The 10,797-nt window shown below is 38.0% G+C and overlaps 1 protein-coding gene across 1 annotated transcript; it reads left to right on the top strand.

The window, feature by feature from the left end:
* The first annotated feature begins 5,150 nt into the window (after nt 1–5,150).
* Nucleotides 5,151–7,922, top strand: LOC106946807 (ras association domain-containing protein 10-like). Its single transcript, XM_015031429.1, has one exon. It carries the CDS (start codon nt 5,628–5,630, stop codon nt 6,945–6,947), a length of 1,320 nt encoding a protein of 439 aa, XP_014886915.1. The 5' UTR covers nt 5,151–5,627; the 3' UTR covers nt 6,948–7,922.
* The last annotated feature ends 2,875 nt before the right edge of the window (nt 7,923–10,797 follow it).

Below are 10,797 nucleotides of genomic sequence, written 5' to 3'. Positions count from 1 at the left end.
ACTTTTGAAAACAAACATTTCCTGTGTGACAACTGACAGGATAACTCTTGATGTTCTAGACAAGTTAAAGTACACATAGCATGACTCGCTTTAGTGATGCTGCAACTTTAACAAAAGAAAAAAAAAAAAAACACAGGTTAAAGTATCCTGGCACTTTAGATCCCTGAGTTGGCACATCCTGGAATCAGGGTGCAAGACATTCCCGTTGAGTTCACACGTTTCTGTTGCCTGCTCCTATCTTAAGCCTTAAACCTTAAAGCTGTTTGTGGACTCCAAAAGATGCCATAAAAACTGTGAACTGTCATACACTAGACTTGTTTTGTTTGCAGTGTTTATTCTGTACAATCAGCCAAAGTGTAAGTGTACAGTGCCTTAGAATGTACTCATTACTTCTGCTTAGGTCTAACGTTGGTTTTGTGAGTGAAACGGGCAAAAACAATATGCTACTGCTACAATGTCTTAAATTACACTTCATCAAATCAGTGCACTCCTAGAAATCCTTGTTTTTAAGAGGCAGTGCACTTATGTTCAGATAGATTTGTAAGCCAGGAGAAGAGTTTCTAATCATTTTCTATGAGTGTAATACAAACACATAACAGCTGCCTTTCCTGTTGTACAAGACCAAAAAGAATCGGGAGAATCTCTTGTAGTGTTCTGTTTGGTAGCGAGGAAGTGCCTTTGGTTTCAAATTTCCAGCTTCAAAAAGATTAAACATTAAAAAAAAAAAAAATCAATGTTGCTAAACCAAATATAGGACACAAGTGACACCAATCACCACATTGCCTTTTTTTAAAGGACTGAGGATTGATTGACAGCAGGAGAAATATAGATAATGGATAAACAATTCTTAATTAGGATATTAATCGGGTTTTTTTTTTTTTTTTAAATGTTAGAAGAAAATTGATTTCCTCGCTTTAGACTTTCATTTTTAGACCCTGCCAACTGCAAGCAGAACGCAAAAACACAGAAGCAGTATGTTTAGTGCACACTTGCAGGTTCAAGTGTTTGCAAGCAGATTGTTAGAAAAACTGCGGTTGTCTTGTTGCAGTGACCGCTCTTTGAGACACGGGGAATATTTGGGTTGGGGGGGGGGGGAACAAACTGTTGGGTTTTCCTTTAGTGATGCAGACACAATTGTGTTGCTCTTAGATAAAAGTTTATTTAACAGCATGAAATCTAAAATCACATGCAGGACTGTTTTCTAGTTAAACTGGGATTTGTGTCCAAACTTTTTCTTTTTTTTTTTTTACAGCTGCTGCTGCAGCAGTATGAGTGGATCATCAAAGCTAATACTTAGACTATAAGGATCTTAATTACTTAAACATTTTACAGTTTCTTACAGAGATTTTATTCAGTTGGAAGAACTTTAATAAAAGAATTATTAAATAATTACAGACAATATCTCTGGAGGATGCAGTTATTTAGTTCAGTATTTTGTGTTACGTTTACCCTGTGTATCTTTTCACATTTATTGATCACACTCTGTAGTGAAGTGTTTCTTTTCTTCTTGTGCCTGTATGCTTTGTCCTGTGATGACATCGTCTGTATGCTGAGGCTCATTCTGATGGTAATGTTGTCACTGCTGCACTGCTGACATATAAACACTAAAACCGCAGGACTGATGGCTCCGATGGGACTAACGTCTGCTGGACTGTTTTTAAGGGAAAATAGACAGACGCGCATAAAGAGCCGTTTTCAATCATGCTACAAACATATCAGCAGTTTGGCTCTTATTTGTATTTTTGATTTTCATACGGGGTACTGGTACCTTTCTGTTGTGTGATCATCCCTGACGATGATGGCTTTAAAGTGACTTTTGAAATGACTCACGTTCACTCACTTTGGTTTATGTGTGCAGATCTTTGTTGTTCTTTTGTATAAAGGTGTTTTGTATAAAAGTATATCTTAGCCTTTTCTTGGTACAGATGTGTGATATGTTTTCCTACTCATCAGCGTAAAGTGGTTGGAGCAACGGAGAGAAAAGAAGCTGTGTCGTTTCCCGTGTTCTTCTCATGGTCTTGTCTTTGCTTCGTGACATTTTGATGCCTTCTTGACAACACTAGATATTTTGTAGCTTTCTAGATACTTTCTATGTATGCAACATCAAAGTTTAATAAATCTAAAAGAAACAATGGCTCCTGCTTTTTTCACTTGGATGCAGGCACATCATAATACTGGTTCATTTGAATACTAGCAAAATGTGGGGGTTTTTTTAACTGTTTTTTTGTAAAAGGTGAATAAGTTCATTACACATAGAATGGTATAGTTTAACTGGATTTTTTTTTTATTATTACGTCTTACAGTAATTCCTACACACACACACACACACACACACACACACACACATCCTTTATTTAATAAAAATGAAAAGTACATCAGACAAAAATGTTTTTTTTCTTGTTTGTTTCAGAAATGTTAGGGTTTTTTTAACATGTAGGTGTCTTTGTGATTTCTACACAACCATGAAGAAGATGGCTGACATATTTGTCCAGCAGACAGTCATATGGTGTGAGCCACAGAGGTTTTCTCTAAAAAAAAAAAAATGCTGTTCAGAGTTCTGTATCTAAGCTATTAAAGAAAAGTTGAATGGAACAAAAGATGTGGTAGACAGAGATACCCAAACAGAGAGGACTGCTGCCTTGTGAGAATTGTAAAGTCAAAGCAATAGTTTAGGGGAGATGCAACATCATTGGTGTTAGTCCACTGTGATCCACCAAGTCCCAAAGCAGCACAATTGTCCAACAAGAGATTTGAGATTACCTCATCCTTTCTTCTTCTCCTAAACTTTCTGGAGATGTTAGTTTTCCAATACCTGCCATCATTACCTGAATCTGGTTTGATGACTGTAGGGTCACTGTGGTCAGTTAACCAGCAAGCATGTCTGACTTAAGCCTGAAGGAGAATTATGGGGATTGTCGGGATGAAGATGAGACACCAGCCCCACCGACGTAAAGGAGGTTGATGGTGTCAATCGGCCAATTCATTGGCCGATTGCCTCCCAACATGTTGCACTGACGTATTAGAGCCCTAATGCAAAATTAGCCCAAAGTATTGAGTCAGCAGCTTTTTATTAATATCATTTAATTTAGTAGTTTTCTGTGAAACAGAATTCTGGATTTTTGTCAGCTGTAATACATCATCATCATCACCAAAATGAACAGAAATAAAAGCTTGAAATATACCACTCTATGTGTATTAAATCACATTTTTGCATTAAATTACTGAAATAAATATAACTTTTTAGTTTATCTATCAAGATGTGTCTATGAAATGTCATGTTTGAATCATGAACCTCTACTATGGATCACCTCCTCAGCAGTCCTACACAATCTTAGAAAGTCTGGGATGTTAAGTATTTTCCAGTCGTGCATATTTATTGAAAAAGAAAAGTGTGTATGAGAAACTTTTGCTTTTCCAGATTTTATTCTCTCTTTTATTATAAATGTATTGAAACATTTCTAAAGCACGTTGTGTTAACCATTGTTTTAATGCTATGTTTTAAATAAAAGATTGACACACAGAGATTGTATTTTTATCCTTCTGTCAATCTGTCCTTCCACCAATCCATGCCATCCGTTCATCCAGCCCGTCATAATGTGGCTTTTTGTAGGTTCTGTGTTTAAACACTGTAGTTGTATAAAACTCATAGTAGAAATTCATATTTATACATTTTTATTTATTTATTGCTATGAAATTTTAACTCAAAGGATGAAATTGTGGAAATTTTACATTTTAACTGAACTATCCTCACATCAACAGCAGAGGGCGGTGTTGCTTTATCTCCCCGGGGAGATGTGAAGCGTTTATCACCAAGATGAGAGAGATCGCCACCAGAGGGAGATGCAATGGGTTCAAAAGCGAACATTGAGCACTAAAATAATGAATGTAGTTAAAGCAGTCATGGCAAGTCCAAGACCTGATAGAAGTGAACAATAATAGTTGGAATATTCTCAGACAGTTCCTTCAGAATAAAAAGAAATCACTTTTTTTTTTTTTACCCATTCCTGGAAAGAATCGTATGAATCCTCCTTATCCTTATGTGAAATATGAGACAGGATGGTTCATGAACATAGATTACCTCAAGATGATGGCCACATATGAAGGGGAAATTTTGTTTTGCACTGGTTCTCTTAAATAAAGCACCCTGTAGATATTCGTCACACTTTAGCGATCAACTTGTAGGTCCAAAATATATATATTTTTTGTGAACAAGAATCAGACTGAGCGCTTGTTTTGCATTTAGCTCGTTCTACATTAACATTGTAAAGCCAAATCTTTGAAAACAATTAACAGAGAGGCTGTCCTTATTTGGCTTTGTAGCTTTTTCTATAATTTTAGATTATAGGACAACTAAGATCTGAAATATTACATTTTATTAAACAAGTAAAGCGTGAACAAACTTTTGTCATTTGTTATCAATTTGTTATCGATGTGTTAAGAATAAAACTGTTTTGGATTAACTTAACTTGCACATAAGTGCAACATGTAAACATACACTTAGTTTCCATAGATTAGCCATTTTTTTTAAAAGTCTCCATTCAGCTACAGTTCAGTTAACTTCTGTCTTGGTTGAGGTCACACTATGACTTAAATTTCTTACCGTGCCTGTCTGGATCCTCCTTCATAACTTGGCTCAGTCCATATTGAAAAGTTGCACACAGCACATGACTGCAAGAGAAAATTTAGAAGTCACAGAAATATCTCTAAATCCACAATATACACATTTACAGCTTTCACTTCCCAAAACACTACAGGCCAAATGTTCTATATAATTTCTGCACAATGTGCAAACAAATAAAAAGGAAAGTTGAAATAGAGGAAAGATCAGAGATCATTTAAGACAGAAAGGGGAATAATAAAGACCCACTGGAAGGATTCATAATAACTCCAGATGAGCATTCTTACATCCAGGTAGGAATGTATTCATTCTTACGTGTGTACAATATAGTAAAAACTCTCATTGTTAAAGAGAAGCGCAGAAGGACACTTCTCTAAATAATCTCTAAGAATTATCATATCCCACCTGGATCTCTTTGGCCATTTTGGGGGGAAATGATCTGTGGACTGAAAAGACTTTTTTTGTTATCGTTGTTTGTTAAAACACAGATTCCAAAGGGTGTAAGAAATTGCATAATTTCTTACATGTGTGTTCAGGACGTATTGTGCAAAAATAAAAGTTTGATGTTAAGAGTTTCCAACGAGAAAAGATCCATGCAATGAAACTACTCTGAGCTTGAAGTAGCACAATAAAACCCTTGAATATGTTTAAAATGGAAATAAGGATTCATCCTATGACCTGTTTTGGCTCCTCCTCTTAAATCAGCGGCAAATAAAACAGTTAAGCTCAATATGGAGCCGTTTGGCTGACAAGCGGTCACGTGATCTCAGCCGAAGCAGTCGGCACTCTTAAACGTGCACAAAAGTTTCCCCCTTAGTGGACCAAAGGAACACACACAGGGGAACACATGAGACTCCCATCATCCAGCTCCAAACTTCAAACTTCTCCGATCCGTCTGGAGGCGCTCCACGAACGGACCTTGATGCGCATTTTTCTTTGACCGATGTCAGTAGTGCTTTTCCTTCCTTACTTTTTCTTTTAGAAGAGAGATTAGCATATATATTTGACTATGGGGTCTCCCTCAGCTCCAGAGGAGAGAAAGATTTCTGTGTGGGTCTGCCGAGAGGAGAAGCTGGTCCTCGGCTTGTCAAAGCGCAACACCTGCGCTGATGTCGTGAAAGTGCTCCTGGAGGAGCAGTGCGCGCAAACCGGCCTTTCCACGGCGGACTCCTACTGCATCGTGGAGAAATGGAGGGGCTTCGAGAGAATTTTACCGAACAAGACCAAACTTTTAAAGCTGTGGCTCGCGTGGGGAGACGAGCGGAAAAACGTCAAGTTTCTGCTGGTGAAAACAGACGCCTCTTTGGAGAACCGCAGGGCCCGGAGCGCAGAGGCGCGTGTGGTGCCGAGCAAGCAGAGCCCCTGCATCACCAAAGGGTCTCCGAGGTCCAACATGGCCTGCATCTCGCCGGAGAAACAGCGTCGGATTGTGAGGAAAGCTTTCAGAAAGCTGGAGAAGATCAACAGGAAGAGGACGCGCGCGGCGCACAGAGACGCATCCAGTGCAGAGAAGATGGAGACTTTGGTTCATCTTGTTGTGTCTCAGGACCACACAATCCGACAGCAGGTTCAGAGGATCACAGAACTGGACTCAGAGATCGAAAGGTGTGAGGCAAAGGTGCATCTGGACAGAATTAAAAGACACGGGGTCAATTACGTGCAGAACACGTATCTGGGCGCAGTTTACGTCCCAGCGCAGGAAGGAAAGGGACTTTACTCACAAGAGACGTTTGCCAAACTTGAAGAGTATGCTCGGCAGTGCGAGGAGGTGCTGAAGCTACAAGAGGACCTTTCTGAACAGGAGGCCCTGATGGATACGATCACAACTCGCATTCAGGAGGAGCTGAACCTCCGCTGGATGCAGCGCAGGAAGGAGGATTTGCGCATCAAACGGTCCTCATCTCTCTCCTCCTCCCAGGAAGACTCAGCGTCGCAAAGCGCGCAATTTATGGAGGAAGAGAGGATCAAAACGCAGCTAGATGCGAGCTTATACATCGGCCTGCGACTCAACGCGGATTTAGAGGTTATTAGGGGCGATTTAGAGCTGTCCCAGCAGATTGGCGCTGCCAGGGAGAAGGAAATGAGGGATTTGCTGGACAAAGTGAACAGTATAGACATGGAGAAGGAGGACGCCGATGAAAAGACGCGCCACGGGACGGATGACAAGGAGACCATGACTGACACTTTGGAAGGGGAAAGCGAGTGGGTGGAGCAAGCGAGAGGTCTGTCTAAAACAGAAAATGTGAACGACGACGACTCAGACACAGGCTTAAGTTCTCTGCACAGTCAGGACTCAGACGGCCTCCCAGTGTGGGAATCACTGGTTTGAGATTTTACAAGAAAAGTGGCTCATATAGAGGCATTGTGTTCACAGTCTCAGGTAAAAACATCACTGAAGTCTATTTTTATATAATTGAGATATGGAGTATATGTGAATTCACAACGGTTATCATAGATCCACTCCATTATTAAACTGGCTTGTTCAGATTTAGTTGTGGTTAGAACTGAAAAAGAAATTGTTTTGATAATAAAAACTGTTTTAAAGCTCGAAAATATTGGAGTTTATTTCCTTTTCAACATGAGTTAGTTTGGGTGAAGGCATTTCATTAAATATGACACAGTGAATGTGCAGCTAAAGCATATTTTCAAAAGGTCTGCCAGGATACACAATCCTGGCAGGCCATAGCATAGAATGTTAATCCTGAAGCCATAACATCATCTAAAGTCAAAACAGAACTGCAGAGATTTAGCAGAAGGTCAGTTCCACATCCGGACAGATGACAATGAAGCAGACATTTAACTTTCAGATGTCCTGCAACTTCTGAACTTAAAGCTCCATCAAAGCCGAACACATCCAACTAAACTATTGGTACAGGAACAGAAAAACGTCACATTTTACCCATTGACATTCAAAGAAGCTAAGGCTTTTTGCTTTGTTTTAGAAATCAAAATAAAGACATCACCTGTTCAAAAAGAGACCATCTGCACTTTCAGTTAAAGATCATTGCTTCAAGAGGGAAACAGTAGTAATTCAATAAGTTTTGTTTGCTCCCTGTGGGACATAGAAGGGTATCGATCATCTGAGGATGATGGTGTCTTTATGGGGACTTAAAACTGCAATTTCTTCATTAGCATGAAGACTAATGTGTGAATTTAAAGTAAAGACGGTGATGACATTGTTAGGGTTACAATTTGGAGCTGTCCAATAATTTGAGAAGCTCCAAATTATTGGAGCGATCCTCCAATATTTGGAGGAAAGATTATGAATGTACATATAATGTGTCTAAATAAGGAGATTTTTCTTTTTCAAACAGTTTTGGTGACAATGGGGGTTTTTTTTTTTTTTTTTGACAGCTGTCATAACAAATAAAGCAACAAGAATCAAAGTTTCTCAGCTGTTTATTTGCATTTTTAAATTATAATGTCAAATGATCAAATAAAAATGACTGAAGACAGACCACTGCTTCTGTCTTCAGTCGTAGGCAGAACTGAGGACTGAGACACTGAAGTTAAAGCAGGCTGTTGGAATGTAATAAAAACATACATTCTGCGTGTTTTGTAATTCACTTTGACTCATGGATACTTTTTGCTCGCTGGTTATCAAAGTGGAGTGTTTTCATGTGCCTTGTGAAGTTCAGCTGAATTATAATGGTTGTAATTTTAATTAAAATGACAGAAAATGCATAGAATTGCTTTTTTAAAATGTTCTGGGTCTGATGTGTTGGAAGAGAAGACGGTAAGAGCAACAAACCAGCAAAAGTCCACCCATCTCACTTCGCTATGAAATGCTGTTAGTGTGTGGAAAATGGGTGAGATATGGTCATTTCATCCTCTTATGTATAAGGAAATCACTAATTCAACCTTCAAATGTTTATTTTTTTAATTAATATGCTAAATAAAAAAGAAATCAGTACCACACTACTCATATTTGTTAATGAATCTCATGACAAACCGTTTGAGGATATTTCACCAAGATCAAATTCCCCCTGCCAAGTATAAATATCCATATAAATATCCTCATATGTTCAGAGAATAAAGAGCAAGAGACATGTATTAAGTTTCTGCTCTTGATGAACCCACCCATGTGCCTCTTTTGTGACCGAATACACAATGAGACAAAAAAACACCAAAGTACACAATACTTCCTCCGTCCCTGGAGTTGTATACTTATGGTAGTTAATAGGCGTATTGAAACACACTGAGCCGCAGGGGGAATAGAAGATGATCACAGTGTTTTCTCAGCAGATACAGTGACTGATTCACAGAGGAAAAACAAATGAAGAAGCTGTTAAATTTAGAACTAGTGGAACAAAATATGGCATGAAAAGATCCGTTCCAGTGATGTTTATTTGATATTTTGATTAGGGCAACAAGAAGTCAACAGTTATATAACAAGGTGATTTCTTAAAGAAAACCAGGCAACATGTATTGAGATTTTCACTGGTTAAGTGTGTAAAATGAAAGTGAGCTGAGTGAGTACATGTCACGAAAGGCAATAATGGGAGTCGGTCAGTTACCTTTATTTGGAAGATTTTTATTTTTTATTTTTTTTTTTATGAGAATTGATGAAGCATGTCATTCATATCGCCATTAGCCTTAGAACGTTTTGGTGGTGTTTTGTAACATCTGGAACAGGAAGTCTCTTTGGTGATGTTTTAAAAGCTTGGCACATCCAGCCACTGAGATTTCTGTTCAGTCCTTAAGATAGAACATCTCCTTCAGGATGGACGGCTTTGGGTTGTTTACTGAAATCTCTAAGTCTTAACAAAGATTAACAATCAGAGCGAGGACTTACAGAGAGCAGTTTTTGCACAGCTTTTTTATGGCGTTATCCACCATTCCTTTAATTTAATCAAGAAAAACACTCTTTTTTTTTCTTTTGATATTTAGAAATTTAAACAAAGTCAGAACCCCATCTGCTCTTATTGACATGATTCCAGAGCCTCCCAGATGCTTGTTTTAAATGCCGAGGCAGGAGTTTGTTCTTCATCATCTGATTGAAACATCTTTCTGAAATGATTATATAAACAGACTATCCTTTCTCTGCAATGAAGCTTAGTACGTCCAAACATTTTTAGAGATCATCCATCGTAATCTGTACATTTTCAGTAGTCTACCCTTTATCATGATTGTACCAAATCAGCTTCAAGTTTTAGTCTTGAACACATCGCATGTTAACAACCATAACTGAGAGCAAACTTAGTTTTCATTCTTCAATAATGTTTTATCTAAAACTATCTATTGTTAGGTTGGGTTATGCAGCAGCAGGACATATTGTTGTCCTGCTGCAACAATAGGCAGGACATTGCCTTTTGCTATGTCTTTATTAAGACATAGCAAAAGGCAATGTCTTAATAAAGTCACAGCAAATATGTGTGGCTGTGATATTGTCTTTAAAATAGGTACGGTCATTCATCAGGTCGTATCATCCTGGAGTTTGCAGTGACTGGAGAAAATAAACAATTACTTATTACTTTTGCTTATAGATTTAATCATATTCAAGAGGTCACAGAAATATTCTGCTTCCAGAAATGAAAGAGAAACAAAACCCTGATTTTCCAACATTTTAGTGCAATTTAAAACCCTCACAATAGAGATATAAAGTTGGACAAACTTGCACTTACAGTACATTCACACAGCTTGTCTTAAGAGTCTTTGTTCTTCGAATTTAGGGCAACATCAGTGCCAAAAAGGGGCCGGTGCCATATTACATGTAATGGGAGGGACAGATTTCTTGTCGCTTGACAAACAGACGTCTCCTCTGTGCTCAACTCTCTTTTCACTTCCCACCGTGTTGCACTGAGGGACTTAAATTGATCTGACCTGATAGAAGAAACCTGTTATCTCACAAGCAGGGATGTGACAGTGCATGCCGTGTCCTGAGAGAAAACAATTGCATATCACTTGCCTTTTTTTCAGGGGCCAAATCCATGGGGAAATTTTTAATAATGTGGAGTTTCCCTAAAGGTCTGAAGTTGAAATAGAAAAAAACAACAGGGATCTGAAATATTATTTCTTAAACCAGCCAGGCACAATAGACAAAAAACTGGGAGGACATATTTAGTTGTTTCTAAATAGTGATATATATATATATATATATATATATATATATATATATATATATATATATATATATATATATATATATATATATATATATATATATATATATATATATA

Source organism: Poecilia latipinna, unplaced genomic scaffold (assembly GCF_001443285.1).
Source record: "Poecilia latipinna isolate Pla-1442-1.1 unplaced genomic scaffold, P_latipinna-1.0 Scaffold207, whole genome shotgun sequence".
Lineage (NCBI taxonomy): Eukaryota > Metazoa > Chordata > Actinopteri > Cyprinodontiformes > Poeciliidae > Poecilia > Poecilia latipinna.
The sequence above is the reverse complement of the archived record's forward strand: the minus strand, read 5'-3'. Positions and strand labels throughout refer to the sequence as shown.

Excerpts from the sequence above, each read along its gene's own strand:
- LOC106946807 (XM_015031429.1), top strand. The coding sequence starts at position 5,628 with ATGGGGTCTCCCTCAGCTCCAGAGGAGAGAAAGATTTCTGTGTGGGTC.